Here is a 16,815-nt window from a genome sequence, read left to right as displayed (position 1 = left end):
TATTAAATTATATTGAATAATATTATATTTTTATTTTTATATTAATTTGATGATCCACCACTACTACTACTACTACTACCACCACTATTATCATTCCCATTATTATTATTAATTGTTATACCAAATATTGAAAGGAAATTCTTTAATTTATTATTAAATTTCTTTGGTAATGCTTCATCAACAATTGTAATTGTTTTATAATTTTCATATTTAACTTTTAATATTTTAATTTCTAAATCTAATGTACTAGTTCTAACAGATTTACATTCAACAACTCCAATCTTTCCTTTCTCTGATTCAATCATAAAACTAATCTAAAGAATAAATATTAGTATACTAATTGTGAGTAATATATATTAAATTTAATATATACTTACAAAAACTATTTTATCACCATTTTTATCAACACTATGTTTATAATTAAAAGAGCCATTTGAACGAAAACCTAAACCTTTAGCAGTGAAATCTTGGCCAAAAACTGCTTGAACCTTTTCATTTGATCTTAATGTGTCAACTGTTTTCTTGAAAATTAAATTATTTATAACAATTTCAAAAGCTCCATCATAAAATACATAAACTAATAAAGCAACCGATGCAAGTCCTACAAGTACACCTGATATTCTCTCCAATAGTGAATCCTTATTATCTTTACTTGGTAAAAAGTTTAATCTACCATTATTATCATCATCATCATCGTTACTATTATTATATCTACGATGTGGGTAACCTCTATTACTATAATTTCTAATTATATTGTTAAAATTATTTCTATTATTTAATGATGGTACAATTATCGTTGCTGTTGTTGCTGTTTGATTTATAATTTTAGCATTTTCAATATTTTTATTATAATAATAGTTATTTAAATATAATGATTTATTTAAAATTTTATTATTTTTATTTAAAATAACTTGTTTTTGAATATTTGATGTTATAAATTTGAAAATATTATTACTATTATTCATTTATTATTTTTATATTTGTTGGTGAAAAAGCAAAATTAATTTAAAAAAAAAAAAAAATAAAAATGAAATTTAAAAAAAAAAAATAAAAATGGGAAAATAAAATAAAAAAAAATGAAAAAAATGAAGCATCGATGAGGTGGGTGTCTCTACACCAATAATCATGATTATTATTTTAAATTGTACATGTGTGTATCACTTTATTATTATTTTTTTAATCCTCCTAAAACTAAAGCAGTAAATAATAAAGAAAAAATGTTAGCATATATATAAAAAATGATAAAAATAAAAATGATAAAAATAGAAATATAAAAATCAATTACATTTTCTTGGATCTGGTACATTATTACCAGTGAATTCAGCACCAGAGAAATCGAAACCATCATGTTCTTCTTGAAATCTTTCTAACATTATCTTTTTTTTATCCTCTTCATTTAATAAACTTTCATTTTGATTTAAATGACCTTTAAGTGCTGCCATCCATGTTTCTGCTTTATTCATTTTTTGAAGTGTAACATGAATTATACCATCTTCAAAAGTCCAAAAACTATCTTTTTGTTTTATTGTTGAAAAAAATGGTTCCTTTTTTATTAACATTAATTTAGGTTAGCCGAGAATGAATAACTTATTATTATAATTATCATTATTTTTATAATTATAAATTAGGTGTTGACATTTGGGGGATAGGGTGGGGTGAAGTGGTGTGGAGTGGGATGAATATTTACATTAATGAATGGTGGATTACCTTTAATACCTAAAATTAATTGAGTTGGTGTAATTTCACATGCAACCATTTTAGATGTTAAACCTGGTGGAGGTTGAATATATATGTTAATTTCTTCTATTGATTGATCCCATTCATATATAGTTCTTCCTTGATATTCAAATTTTCTTCGATTTTGTTTAAATTTTTCTGACATTTCGGTGTATGTGTGTATGTTTGTGTGTTTGAATGTAAAATAAAATTTTTTTTTTAATTTTTTTTTTTTTTTTTTTTTTAATTTCCAATCTTTTTTTTTAATTTCCTACATTTTTCTTTTGAAAAACTCTTTCCTTTATTCAATTAAATATATTAATAAATAACCTTTTTTTTTTAACATTAAATTTAAAACCAATAAAACAATATTCACTAATTCAAATTATTAAATAAAGTTATAAAAAAGGTCACCTTGTATAAAAAATATAAATTTCATCAAGCCTTAGTAGCTCAGTTGGTACGAGCGTGAGACTGAAGATCTTAAGGTCGCTGGTTCGATCCCGGCCTGAGGCAAAAATTTTTAAAACCTTCTAAATGAAGGCAAGGAAGGTCTGATCACAGGTAAAAAAAAAAAAAAAAAAAAACCGAAAAAACAAAGAAATAAACGAGAATTTATACATATAATAAATAAATCACTGTTATATCTTCACCGCCACATTCATTCCTCTTAATTTTACCCTTTTTTGCTCAATAAAGCAAGGGCTATCGTCCTATATACTTTTCAACAATGGCTGATGATCACTCAACTGAATTACAGTTAAATCATACAGATAACAACACAACCAATACAAATAATACCTCCACAACCTCAACAACAAAAAACAAAAGTGCAAAAATCGACACACCTAAAAAACAAACCCCAACAAACCAACTCTCACTAAACAAAGGACTTGATAATCAATTAGATATCATTGCACCTCCATCAATCACAAGACCACTCTCTTTCTTAGAAAAAAACAATAACACCATCAACATTAAGTGTTACTTTAATCAACCACACATCCGTGAAGAATTAACCTCAAAAGATGACACAAGAATTCAACAAATTCACAAAAACATTCACAAACTCTTCGAAGATATACTGTCGCCATCAGCATTCAAAATAATTGGTGCAACTGCCTTCGTAAATTGCAACGTTGATAAATTAACTTCAATAATCAACCTTCAAAACCAACTTGCACTAAATATCGACAAACTCAACTATAGATTCGATATATCATCAAATGATTATGCAATCATTAAAACATTCATTAAAACGTACTCACCCAAACATGCAAACGATGCAATTACAAACAACCTCACTAAATTCACCAGTTGTACATCAATTGAATCATTTACTGTCACATACTCATATGCTGTTGCGTTTAAAAGCTACATTATAACATATCAGCTAATTGATCACACACACAACATTGTTGATCAAAAGATCGAACAACCATCTGGTATCACAAGATATATCAAAGCTGCAACACGTAGTGTCACTAAACACAAAATTCAACATGCAAAAAATGCAGATATGGCAACAACTATAAAAAATGCCATCACAAACCCAAACATGAACAAAAACAATCAACCACCAAAAAACAACATTAAAACCCCACCAATCAACGAAATTGCAAATTCCAATCGCAATAATAACTCACTTCAAAATAGTGGTTCAAAAGCTATACTAAATGAATCACTTGATATTAACAATCAATCCCAAAACAATAATGAAATTTCACACAAAAGTGATTCTTCAAATAATAATAACGGGAAAAACTCATTATCAATGAGCAATCCAACCGATCCAACAATTGTACCACAAAAACCTCTACAATCTCAACCAAACAAACCAAGTGCACCAACTCCAAATCCAATAAATACAAGAAGAAGCAGCAATGCCCTGACTACACAACCAGTCAATACTGGTGCTGCCAAACCTAGTAAGGTATGAGCTCAAAAATCAACTTTATAACTTGGAATTGTAGAGGATTCACTGAAAACCCAAACAATCAACACAATTCCTACCAAAAAGCTGTTGACACACTACAACTACTTATATCAAAACTTCCACCTCGTCCAACAATCTCAATACTCACTGAACTCAATTCATCACCATTACAACTTAAACATGATTTTCCCGATCACATCATCTCTGTCACCAAACGAGGAAATGGTGTAATCATCATTAACCATAACCCAAACACACTCAAACTCAAACACATATCAACAATTGATGGTAGAGCTATTTTAGCAGACGTTATATTTCCAAATCAATTACCAATTGGTATTCTTGGAATTTACGCACCAGCATCAAATAATACCATCAAAAAGAATTCATATGCAACTTCACTACAAACACTTCTCCACAACCACTCAACAAACCCAATACCAAACCAATCCCAACATGTATCTATTATCGCAGGAGATTTCAACTGTATCCACAACGACAATTCACTATTAGATGATATTATCCAATCCTACACATACCAACACCATCTAATTGATCAAGGTGAATTTAAAAACACTCCAACTCATACACATGGTAACATATTAGATAGAATATATACTCAATACAATAGAATAGACCCTGAAAATATATATACTCAAGTCCACCAAATTCCATCTTCATTATCAGATCATAATCCAATATCAACAACAATTTCTTCACCTTTTCAAATAAATAAACATAAGAAAAGATGGATATTATCACCTGGTACTGCAAATGACCATGAAGCAATCAATATTATCAATCATTTAATAACTAATCACAATAACACATCAATCAATCAATTTACAAACTGGTCAAAAGTAAAATCAAAAATTATTAAAACTCTAAAAAACTATCAATATAACAAAGACAAACAAACTCAACGTGCAAAACAAATACTTTTAGAAAAAGCGGCAAAATTCAAACATCTTGAAGAACAATGCATCGCTGAATACAATATTATATGTAACAAAAACAAATTACATCAAAACCACACAAACATATTAAAAAAACATATAAATGGAGAAATACCTAGCAAGTATCTATCAGCAATACTAAACAAAAGATCAAAAGATGCAAAAATTGAATCAATCCAATATGGTAACATCATTACATCCGACCCCGACCAAATTGAAAATGCGTTTGTTGAATTCTACACAAATCTATATAGCTTACAAATATGTTGTCCAATAACTCACCAGCTCATGCTAAACACATGGCCCATCATAAAAAATGAATATTGGAATGGTTTAGACTCACCATTTATACAAGATGAAGTTGAAGCTGCAATTAAAACCTGTAACCCCAACAAATCACCCGGTCCAGATGGCGTTACAAATGCATTCTACATTAATCATTTAAACCAAGTTAAACCAATTCTCACTACATTATTCAACGATATACTAGAAAATCCTCACCACATCACAACAGAATTCACCGAAGGTCTTATACACACAATATACAAGAAAGGCAACCCGTTACTCATATCAAATCGTCGTCCCATTACACTTCTAAACACTGATTACAAGATCCTCTCAAAAGTAATCAATGCACGTCTTCTGAGAATACTTCCTTTCATCATCAACAACAACCAAACTGGTTTCGTACCCCACAGATTCATCATAGACAACATCATCAACATCAATGAATTAATCAACTACCTCAAATCTAAAAACCTCCCTGGTATCATCACACTATTTGACTTCTTTAAAGCATTTGATTCTATCTCTCACGATAGTATTAAAAGAACATTAATTCATATTGGTATACCAATAAAATTAATAAATTTAATCCACAAGCTATTATCTGACTCACAAGCAAAAATTTCAATTAATGGTAAAACAACCAGAAAATTCGAAATTAAAAGAGGTGTAAAACAAGGTGACCCAATCTCAGCCACTTTATTTGTAATTGTAATTGAAATATTAGCAAGAACAATAAATGCAGACAATTCAATAATTGGTTTACCAATTTCACCCAATCCACAAATTAAAATCAAATTTACCCAATTTGCAGACGACTCTACAACATACAACATCAACTACGAACAACAACAACAATCAATCAAACATTTCGATAATTTCTGCGCTTCAACATCATCATCATTAAATTTTGACAAAAGTGCAATAATAGAAATCAACCCCCACAAAATCACTGATAAACACATAATAAACAATATTCCACAATCAAAAAGAATACCAATAACCAAAAAAGATCAATCAGAAAGAGTTCTTGGCTATTTCTTTAATCATAATGGTTTACATAGGAAATTACCAGAAACAATGAAAACATTGAATAAATCATTAGTACTATGGAAAACTAGTGGCACAACATTAAAAACAAAAACAACCATCATAAACACCTACTCACTATCACCAATAACATATTTATCATACCTTGAAGAATTTACAAAAGATGAAGAATTTCAAATTAATAAATTAATCTCATGGTTTATGAATTCTCCCGCAAATTCTGAATCACCAACTCCTAATACCAATTCCATTGAAAACAACACATCAACCATCCATTCACGTGCAAAAATACCTTTGATGTGTTATGATAGATCATTAAAACCATTAAAAGAAGGTGGTTGGGGTATGTGGAATATACAATTACGACAAGTTGCTCAAAAGATTTGGATATACAACAGATTTTTACAAATGCATAAATCTGCAAACAATTCAATATACATGATAAGTTGGATGGATCAAATCATCAACAAATCAATCTCTTCTCCATACCTTATAAAAATCAAAAAAGAATGGGAAAACTATGCAACTCAAATTGGACATCTAAAAGATAAAGTTCAAATCCTACAACCAATATTAATAAAAAATCAAACCTCTCAAACATTAAACACAAATAATATTTCACTACCACCAACACTCAAAGAAATCTACTCGACAATACTCAACAATCACCAATGTAAATCAAAAGACTATATTGGCAAGAAATATTCAGATCTACTTCTTACTTCGCACCAACAATCAATACAACTATTATGGAAATACACATACGACCAACTTTTTGTCAAAATTCAAAAATTAAAAGATCCAAAAGGCCGTGATACAATGCAAAGATTCCATGCTAGATGTCTTCCGATTAATCATCTACACAACAAAGTTTGCCCCATTTGCAACAATGAAATGAATAATGATCCCTATGGTCATTTGTTTTTCAATTGTCAGCACACAATCAACTTCATTAACCACGACAAATTAAAATATTTTATATATAAAAATTGCAATGGAAACAAAAACTGGTCACTAACAAAAAACCAAACAACAAAATTATACACACTCATCTATAAACCACAAACAAACAACAAAGCATTTAAACCAGATCCAACTATCAATATTAATTTTCATTTTGCAGAAAACGCACAATATAAAAAATACAGGTTCAACTGGAATTATATAAACACAAATCTTGATCTAGTCAGAACACATGCATATTGGAACATAATCTCATTAGTTATTCACCAAATATGGATATGGTTATGCAAATCATTATTTGACATCAATATAACTCAATCAATTGATAATTGGAACAACCAAATAAACAACACAACACTAGATTATGACATATTAAAATCAAAATGGCACAAGCTAATAAGATTGGAATATTCAAGAACTTTATCAAACTTTAACCAATACTCAATTAAAAACAACCTCACAAAAACTCAAAAAGAAACCCAATGGTCCGAAACCATCAAAAAATTTAAAAAAGAATGGAGCATAAACACAAATGAACCAATTCCAACAATTACACCACCAATTAATTATTAATTACCTAATCTAAAATAACATACTATTTTAAATTCACAAAAACTAAAAAACCTAAAATAAATAAATAAAAATAACATACTAATTGTATACTACAATAGTTTATTTATATCAAAAAAAAAAATCTTACAGACATCGGAAACAACCTTCCAAACTTTTGCCAACTTCAAACGCTATTCCAGAATATATTAAAAAAGCAAAAGATTTAAAATTAACTCTTTCAAAAGATCCGAACCATTTTAAAGACCCTTCAAATATAGAAACATAATGGCATTAATAATCCAAAAAAAAAAAAAAAAAATAAAAAAAAAAATAAAATGAGATTTCTTATTAAAAACACCTTTTAAGTTTTATTTTATTTTATTTTATTTTATTTATTTATTTATTTATTTATTTATTTAGTTAGTTAAATGATTTATTCATCATCTTCAGAACCAGAAAGAATACGAGTGGCACTGTATGGAATGAATCTAACACCATCACCAATATAGAATTTATTTTGGAATTCTACCCAATGAAGTCTAAGAGCGTGCAAGAAAGCAGAAAGGGATTCCATAAGTAAAAGTACAGCAACAGAGGCACCTAACCAAGCACCAAAACCAACGAAAGCCAAGAATGGATTACCACGTTCGACTTGACCAATGAGAATACGTTCCCAAAATACAGAAGATAACTCAGAGTGAGCCAATGAAAGAGCCCATAAACGAAGATAAGAGGCAGTATTTGAAACAGCACCCAAAACAAACTCGATGGTATGAATGACTTGATGAACAAAGACTTCACCCATTTCAAATTCTTCACCGTGATGACCAGTGTAGAGAGCTTCATCATCATGTTCCTCTTCGTGGTGACCTAATTTCTTTCTTTCGACTTCTTGGAAGTGGAATCTCTTCATGAACAATGGTTTAATGACCAACATAACTGGAATGGAAATGAGAGCCAAGAATAAGAGAGCGGTTTGAACAGCACCTTGACCAGAGAAGAAGACAACATCTGGTGTACCACCTGGTGACAAGAACATAGCGATAATGGTTGGAAGAATGAATGGTGGATCAACTTTGTCAACCTCAAATGAACGATATGGAACGACCCATTTTAAGATGATCAAGACAGACATATAACCAAAGATAGACCAAAGGAAAATCATTTGTGGAACGAATTGAGTGAGAATGTTTACAATCTTGATTGGACCTTTTTGATTTAAGTAATTCAACAATGAGAAACAAATACCAACACTCATTTGAACGACACCAAAGATAATGGATAACTTCATTTTGAAACTGTTATAGTAGACCAATTCATTTGGAGCACCTTTCCAGAGTGGATCGACACCAACTGGATAAACACGATCGGTATGTTGATAAGTGTAAAGACCGGTGGTTGAATTAAGGTTATATTGAGAACCGAAAATATTCATTGGAATTGAGAAACATTCATTGTAAATGAAACCAACATAAATGGAGAAGAGAGACATAAGGAAGAGTACATAACGACCATCGAAAGGCATTTGAATTAATTCATTCAATTTCTTACCGGCCAATTTCTTTTCCAAAGAGATTAAACCGAGGGCACTGAGTAAGAGGAGAGCACCATGACCAACATCACCAAACATAACACCGAAAAGGAATGGGAAAGTAACGATGGTTAAAACGGCTGGATTAACCTCACGATAATGTGCAATACCATAGGCATTGACAATCTCTTGGAATGAACTTGTGTATTTATTAGTTTCGAAATGAGTTGGTGGTGAACCTTCAGTCTTTATGATTGATAAAACTGATGGTACCAAAGCACCACTACGGGTGGTAGCTGTACGAAGAGCCAATTGAATCTCTTCGATCTTATCTTTTGGTGTCCAACCTTTGGCGATTAAACATTTTCTACCAACATCATAATCGAAAAGATTCATAGTGTGATAGATTGATTTCTCGAGTAAAACCTTCTTCTTCCATGAGTAAAGTCTTGGTACGATACCTGCTAAAGTTTGTCTCTTGTGATCCTTTGAACGTTGTAAAACTTCATAGAGATCAGTGATACGAACAGTAACTTTTTGTAAAAGATTTGAACGTTCGAATGAATTATCTGGACAATCGTAGATGTTGGCACCAAATGATTCACAAATCTTTTTAATTTTTTGTTGTAATCTCTCACCTTGGAAGAAAACAATGAATACAGTCTTGGCAGTTTCCTCGCCAGTTTGTGGATCAATGATTTCCTCTTCGATACGTGCATCCTTGACATAATTGTTACCACGGGTGGTTCTCCAAAGTGAACGTTGGAATTGTGGCATCTTGTCTGTATTCATAACACCAGTGATGAAACCTAATTTAACACCTTGTTTGGCAACTTCTGAAACGTGTTGATCCTCTGCAAGCAATGGACTACGTGCGCTATGTTCATGACCTTCACCTTCGATCAAATTTGGATTCTCTTGGAAGAATACTGAATCCTTGGTCAATACATGACGTAATTGAATTAATTCATTGTAATTTCTTTGGAGTGTCTCTTGATTGGCATTAACTTGTTTTAATTCAGATTCTAATTCATCGAAACGACCTTCCAATTCATCCATTTGTGAATCATCATCAACAACTGATAACATATTATCTGGTAAAAGTTTTTGTAATTTTGGTTCCTTTTTAACTTGATCTTCAAAGAATTTTAATTTCTTTTCCATATCATCACAACGTTTAACTTCATTTACGAAATTTCTTTGGAATAAATTAACATGTTCATTATCCTATTTTTTTTTTTAAAAAAAAAAAAATATATATATATATATACACAATTAGAATTTTTTTTTTTTTTTAAAAAAGAAAAAAAAAGAAATATAAAAAATTATGTGGGGTGAGTTTGTGTGGGTGTGTGCGGTTTATTTATTTTTTTATTTTTTTTTGGGTATGCAGAAAAGAAAATAATGAAAAAAAAAAAAAAAATATCTAAAGTTATTTTTAAACTATTTTTTTAATGTATATAAATCTTTTTTTTTTTTTTTTTTTCCCTTACTACTATAATTGTATATGTATTTTTTTTTTTTTTTTTTTTTTTATCCATATTGAACATATATTTAAAATTTTTTTTTTTTTTTTTTACTTACATCTAAAAATTGAATAAGTCCTAATTTACCCAACTCATCGACAGTGTCATGAGCTGCTTCAATTTGAACGAACAATTGAACCATTTGCATTGGAGAAGATCTCCAAATGGATGGTCTTAAAAAGCTCATTTCTCTTTATATAATCCCACTAAAAAAAAAAAAAAAAGCTGTTTTTTATTTTATATATAAAAAAAGGTGTTTATATTGATACAATATTATAATTTTTTTTTTTTTTTATTAAAATTAAATGATAGAGTGTTTATTATATATATATTATTGTTTATAAATTAATGAAAAACAATAATGTGATATGAATTTTTTTGTGTGTTATATATATAACTATATTCTCTATTTTTTTTTAAATAGTTTTTTGAAATAAAAAAAAAAAAAAAAAAATTAAAAAATTTAAAACTTTTTTAAAATTTTTTTTTTTTTTTTTTTTTTTTTTCATTTTTTTTATTTTTTTATTTTTATTTTTTTTTTCACACAATTTTTACCAGGATATCAACCAGAAATAATAAAAAAGAAAAAACGAACACATTTTCAAAAAAAAAAAAAATAAAAAAAATAAAAAAAATAAAAAAAAATTAGTTTAATTTAACCTAAACAAAAATAACTATGAATAATTAATGATCAAAAAATATATCCAGTACTGAATTTTTTTTTTTTTTTTTTTTCTGTTTTCTGGTTATTTTTTTTCTTTTTTATTGATTTCTTAATTTAATTTAATTTTTTTTTTTTTTATTCCAAAAATAAAATAAAATAAAAAAAAAAAATAAAAAAAAAAAGTTAAAAATAAAAAATAAAAAATAAAAAAAATTTTTTAAAAAAAAAAATTTTTTTTTTTGGCCCACCCCCGTTTTTTCCAAATTTTTTATTAAATCTTTTCCCAGGGGTTCGTGTGAAAAAAAAAAAAAAAAAAAAAAAAAAAAAAAAAAAAAAAAAAAAAAAATCAGATATTATATAAAAATAATATTAAGGAATGATATTACTAAATTCAGAATTTGTTAAAACATTAATTTATTTTTTTTTATTTTTATTTTTATTTTTTTCCTTTTTTATTTTTAATATATCTTAATTGTCATTGATTTTATTTTATCAATTTTTATTGAAGCAAGAAATATTAAAAAACAAAGAAAAATTCAAAAAGTAGAACAAGAAGAAGAACAAGAACAACAACCAAATACAGAAAATATTAATGTTTAATCTTTTAATTTTAGTAAAATAAAAGTGTGTTAATTATATTGTACTAAAAATTTTAATTTCAGAAGATAATTGTGGTTCAATGTAAACTAAAAATATCTATTTTTTTCATTTTTTTATTTTTATTTTTATTTTTATTTTTTATTATTTTTTTTTTATTTTTTTAAAATCATTTTAATTAATTTTTTTTTCCTGTTATTATAATTATTATTCATTTATTAATTTTATTTACAAATATTTTTTTTTTTTTTTTTTTTTTTTTTTTTTTTTAAAAAATATTAATTAAAATGAAGAAGTAGAAGTTGAAATGATTAATAATGGCATTTTTTTAAAATACCCAAATGAATTACCAAAACAATTGGAAAAATATTTCTCAAATAATGAATATAAAAATATTATTGATGAAGTAAACCACCTCTATAAATTACAAGGATATATTTTTATTTTTGCAATAACAATAATTTTATTTCTAATTAGTATTTTTTACCTAATTAAAGTATGTAAAAAAAAAAAAAAAAACAAATTGTAACACAAAATTTTTAAAAATATAATAAATAACAAAAGAGTATAAATTATTCAGTACATTAAATATATGAAATTAATACTGAATTGAAATTAAAGAATCAAAATGTTTGCTTTTAAATAATTGAGAGATTAATATCAGAGAGAAAATTTGGAAAACCAACATAAAGTAATTTTTCTTTTTCCCAAGGATATACCAGTTTAGTATAAAAAAAAAAAAAAAAAAAAAAAAAAAATAATATTCCAAGTACTTCAAAATAATATACTGTAAAATTAGAAAATTAAAAATAATAAAACAATTTTTTTTTCTTTTTTTATTTGTTTTTCTCTTTTTTTCTTTTCCTGAATCTATGTTAAAAGAATGTCCAATTAAATAAACAAATATGAATAAATCAACACAATAAGTAGTAGTTAAATAAATATGTAATTATTTTATAAATTTATTTCAGAAAATTGATTAAATTGTTGATTTTCTTTTTTTTGGTTTTTTTCATTTCCATTTTCACCTTTTTGATTTTTTAATTTTTCTTTTTTTTTAATTTGTCTACTTTCAATGAAAACTGATAAAACGAAGCCAATAACGATTAGAATGTAACCTGGTATAGCTAGTAATGGTAATTTCATTTTTTTAAATAGAATATCAAATATCAAAGTTGAAGGAATTGTCATTAATTCACCTGATCTAACGAATAATGGTGAGGTAACTGACAAACCCCATACAATCAGATACAATACTGAGAAACCAACAATTGCATTAACTAATATCATTATGAATGTATACGAATCTGGTATTTTGAATAATTCAAATTTTATAAAATTTAATATTATAATTATTGGTATACCGATAATTAAATTAAATAATCCTATTAAACCCATATATGTATTTACAATGGTCCTATTTGCATCACCAATGAATTTCGATGTTAACACTTCATATAAACCCCATAAAAATGCTGATACAATCATTAAAATATCACCCAATATTGCATTTGGAAATTTATCATCACCATCTGTTGTTGTTGTTGTTGTTGCAACTACTATACCAACTAAGCCACCCATAAATATTAAAATTGATAATGATTTTAAAATTCTAATTTTCTCTTTTAAAATTATAATTGACAAAAAGAAACAAAAAACTGTTGCGCTTTCTAAAAAAAAAAAAAAAAAAAAAAAAAAGGAAAAATTTTATTAATATAAATGTGTGTATTTTTATTTTTTTTAATCTTTATTAATTTGAAATTAAGATAAAAAAAAAATAAAAAAAAAAAAATAAAAACTTACGATATAAGGCAGTGGCAATACTGGTTTCAGTCATTGATAAACTTAATACCCATAACCAATTTAATATAATATATAATATAGTTATTGGTATTGATATTATTATTAATTTTTTTAAAGTAATACCATTTGGGGATATTGTTTCGGCACCAGTTTCATTATCAAATATAATTTGATTTTTAAATTTACTTTTAAATCTTTTTAAAATAGTATCTTGTTTTTGTGGTGGTTCGTTATTAATATTTAATAATTCTTTTTTCTCTTTATTAAGTTCAAATTTAATTAAAATAAATTCAATTAAAAATGAAAATAATAAGAAAATGGTATTAAACCAACCAATCATAAATGGTGAATTGTAATCACCAGTTACTACAAATGATGATAATTCTGAAAATCCTGTTTGAAATATTGTAATTAAAATTACTATAATTATTCCCAGGAATTTATTTCTATCCCCCTTTTTATTTTCTTTTATTATTTTATTACTGATAATAGTATTATTATTATTATTAATATTGTCATTATTAATATTTTCTTTATCATATCCTAATTTGCATTTATTGTTATTATCAATATTATTACTATTTTCATTATTTTCATTATTATTAATATTATTATTACTATTAATTTCACCTAAAATAATATTTTTATTTTCAATTTCATTTTTTTTATTTATTAAATTAGTATACAATTTTAATATCATTACTTTTATAATACAAATTTAAAAGAAGATTTTTTTTTTTTTTTTTTTTTTATAGTTTTATTTTTTAAAAATATTTTTATTTTTATATTTTTATATTATTTATTATTTTTTTATTTTTTATTTTTTATTATTTTTTTTTATGTTTTTTATTTTTATATTTTAAAAAAAAAAACTTACAATCTTTTTTATGATTTTTATTAAAATTTATAGCATATGTTGAGGATATTTTCCCCACCAATACCTTTGTTTTTTCCCTATTTGAATCCAGATTTTTATTTTCCACCCTACTAATGTTTTTAAAAATTTGTGGTAATTAGCCCCTAAAGGTAGATTAAATAAAATTTTTTATTTAAAAAAAAAAAACCCTTTTTTTTTTTTTTTTTTTCTTTTCCCCGGTTTTTTTTTTTAATAATATTTTTTTTTATTTAAAATTATAATAATTATAAAATATAGATGTATTATGTAAATTATGATATTTCATAGTAATAAAGTTTAATATTATCGTGTATCTATTTAATTTGGTTATTTTTATAATGTAATGAATTTTGTCGAGTGTGGGTGACAATAATAATAGATTTTTTTTTTTGAAAAAAAAAAAAAAAAAAAAAAAAAAAATATAAATAATTGATACACAATGATAAGAATTATATATCATTTATTTTTATTTTTATTTTTTTTTTATAAAAAAAAAAAGTTATCAAATAAAGTTTTTTTTTTTTTTTTATAAAAAAAAAAAGTTATCAAATAAAGTTTTTTTTTTTTTTTTATTATTTTTTTTTTTTTTTTTTTAAATCTATAACATTAATTAAATTTTTTTTTTTTTTTTTTTAAAAAAATAATAAATTTATTTTAAGATTTAAAATTATAGTTTTTTTAATTTATATAAATGATATATAAAAAAAAAATTAAAAATTATAATTTAATAATTTAATAATGATTCAGTTTCACCATTATTATTTTTTTGTTTTTCTTTTTCTTTTTCTTGTTGTTGTTTAATATCTCTACTTTCAATATAAACAGATAAGATAAAACCAATAACAATTAAAGAATAACCAGGCAATGCCAAGAGAGGTAGTTTCATATGTTTAATGATTATATCAAATAATAAAGTTGCTACTATTACCATTAATTCACCAGATCTAACGAATAATGGTGAAGTAACTGACAAACCCCAATTAATTAAATAGTTTACAGAGAAACCCACAAAAGCATTCAATAATAACATTCCAAATACTGATATTGATGGCACTGAAAATGGTTCAAAATTGGTTACATTTAAAATAACAATTACCGGTATACCCAATATTAAATTTACAAATGCAATTAAACCCATATAAGTATGAACTATAGTTCTATTAGCATCACCAATGAATTTCGATGTTAGAACTTCATATAAACCCCACATTGCTGCTGAAATAATCATTAAAATCTCTCCCTTGATTGCATGCGGATATTCACCTTTTGATGTTCCAACTGTTGTAATTGCAATTCCAACAATCCCTCCCATAAATATTATAACTGAAATTGTTTTTAAAATTTTAACTTTTTCTTTTAATATTATAATTGATAAAAAGAAACAAAACACTGATGCACTTTCTATGAAAGTGGGATAAAATCATGTTAATTACTTGTTGTTTAGAATAAATAAATAAATAAATACAACTTACGATATAATGCAGTTGAAATACTAACTTCAGTCATTGAAATTGCTAACATCCAAATCCAATTTAAAGCAACGAATAAAATTGACATTGGTATTGAAATTATAAATAATTTTTTAAGGGTGATACCAGTGTTGATGGTTTCACCATTTTCAGGATTAATAGTATGTTCAATTTTAAATTTACTTTGAAATCTTTGAAATAGGGTATCCTGTTTTGTATAATTTAATTCATAGTTACAACTACCACTTATACTACTATTAATATTATAATCTATATGTTTTACATCATCGAAATTAATCTTTAATCCATCTTTTCTCTCTTTAATTAATTCAATCTTTAATAAAATAAATTCAATAACTAATGAAAATGATAAAATTTTAGTTTTTAACCCTATGATTGTAAATGGCCCTTTATAATCCCCCGATACTATAAATTGTGATAATTTTGCTGATGTTGCCCTAAAAAGTGTTTTTTAAAATCCCATTATAATTCCTAAAAATTTATTATTATTTTTTTTTTTTACTTTTATTTTTACATTTTTTTTTCCCTTAAATTTTTTTTAATATTTCATTTTTTTCCTTATGATTATTATTATTATTATTATTTAAAAATTGATTATTTATATAATTATTATTATCCTTTTAAAAAAAAAAAAAAAAAAAAAAAAAAAAAAAAAAATTTGGTTAGAAACAATAAGAAATTTCAGTTAGTCAAAAAAAAAAAAAAAAAAAAAAAAAAAATGATATATTTAAAAAAAAAATACAAACTAATATTATCATTATTTATTATTGTCATAATTTTTTTATATATAATTATTTATAATTATATAAAAAATAATAATTATTTTTAATATTTTTTATTATTTTTTGTTT

At 25.2% G+C, this 16,815-nt stretch overlaps 7 protein-coding genes and 1 non-coding gene across 8 annotated transcripts; 2 read left to right on the top strand and 6 right to left on the bottom strand.

The window, feature by feature from the left end:
• Positions 1-41: 41 nt before the first annotated feature.
• On the bottom strand, positions 42-965 carry DDB_G0291892 (hypothetical protein; the record flags this gene model as incomplete). Its single annotated transcript, XM_629894.1, has 2 exons — positions 42-314; positions 378-965. 2 exons carry the CDS (start codon positions 963-965, stop codon positions 42-44), a joined length of 861 nt encoding a protein of 286 aa, XP_629896.1.
• Positions 966-1,277: 312 nt separating this feature from the next.
• DDB_G0291942 (hypothetical protein) lies at positions 1,278-1,559 on the bottom strand (the record flags this gene model as incomplete). The annotated part of the gene is made up of 1 exon (XM_629893.1): positions 1,278-1,559. The coding sequence occupies one exon, from the start codon at positions 1,557-1,559 to the stop codon at positions 1,278-1,280; it is 282 nt and encodes a 93-aa protein (XP_629895.1).
• A 65-nt stretch (positions 1,560-1,624) lies between these two features.
• Positions 1,625-1,882, bottom strand: DDB_G0291890 (hypothetical protein; the record flags this gene model as incomplete). The annotated part of the gene is made up of 1 exon (XM_629892.1): positions 1,625-1,882. One exon carries the CDS (start codon positions 1,880-1,882, stop codon positions 1,625-1,627), a length of 258 nt encoding a protein of 85 aa, XP_629894.1.
• Positions 1,883-2,158: 276 nt separating this feature from the next.
• On the top strand, positions 2,159-2,232 carry tRNA-Phe-GAA-16. Its single transcript has one exon. It is a non-coding gene; the product is annotated as a tRNA-Phe (tRNA).
• A 710-nt stretch (positions 2,233-2,942) lies between these two features.
• On the top strand, positions 2,943-7,479 carry DDB_G0291964 (hypothetical protein; the record flags this gene model as incomplete). Its single annotated transcript, XM_629891.1, has 3 exons — positions 2,943-3,035; positions 3,110-3,449; positions 3,692-7,479. The coding sequence occupies 3 exons, from the start codon at positions 2,943-2,945 to the stop codon at positions 7,477-7,479; spliced, it is 4,221 nt and encodes a 1,406-aa protein (XP_629893.1).
• Positions 7,480-7,891: 412 nt separating this feature from the next.
• vatM (vacuolar proton ATPase 100-kDa subunit) lies at positions 7,892-10,702 on the bottom strand (the record flags this gene model as incomplete). Its single annotated transcript, XM_629890.1, has 2 exons — positions 7,892-10,216; positions 10,574-10,702. The coding sequence occupies 2 exons, from the start codon at positions 10,700-10,702 to the stop codon at positions 7,892-7,894; spliced, it is 2,454 nt and encodes an 817-aa protein (XP_629892.1).
• Positions 10,703-12,730: 2,028 nt separating this feature from the next.
• DDB_G0291888 (hypothetical protein) lies at positions 12,731-14,279 on the bottom strand (the record flags this gene model as incomplete). The annotated part of the gene is made up of 2 exons (XM_629889.1): positions 12,731-13,446; positions 13,580-14,279. 2 exons carry the CDS (start codon positions 14,277-14,279, stop codon positions 12,731-12,733), a joined length of 1,416 nt encoding a protein of 471 aa, XP_629891.1.
• A 919-nt stretch (positions 14,280-15,198) lies between these two features.
• Positions 15,199-16,738, bottom strand: DDB_G0295691 (transmembrane protein; the record flags this gene model as incomplete). The annotated part of the gene is made up of 4 exons (XM_629888.2): positions 15,199-15,821; positions 15,947-16,197; positions 16,228-16,401; positions 16,707-16,738. The coding sequence occupies 4 exons, from the start codon at positions 16,736-16,738 to the stop codon at positions 15,199-15,201; spliced, it is 1,080 nt and encodes a 359-aa protein (XP_629890.2).
• Positions 16,739-16,815: the final 77 nt, after the last annotated feature.

The sequence above is a fragment of the Dictyostelium discoideum genome, assembly GCF_000004695.1.
Source record: "Dictyostelium discoideum AX4 chromosome 6 chromosome, whole genome shotgun sequence".
Classification (NCBI taxonomy): domain Eukaryota; phylum Evosea; class Eumycetozoa; order Dictyosteliales; family Dictyosteliaceae; genus Dictyostelium; species Dictyostelium discoideum.
This window is presented reverse-complemented; position numbering and strand designations above follow the sequence as displayed.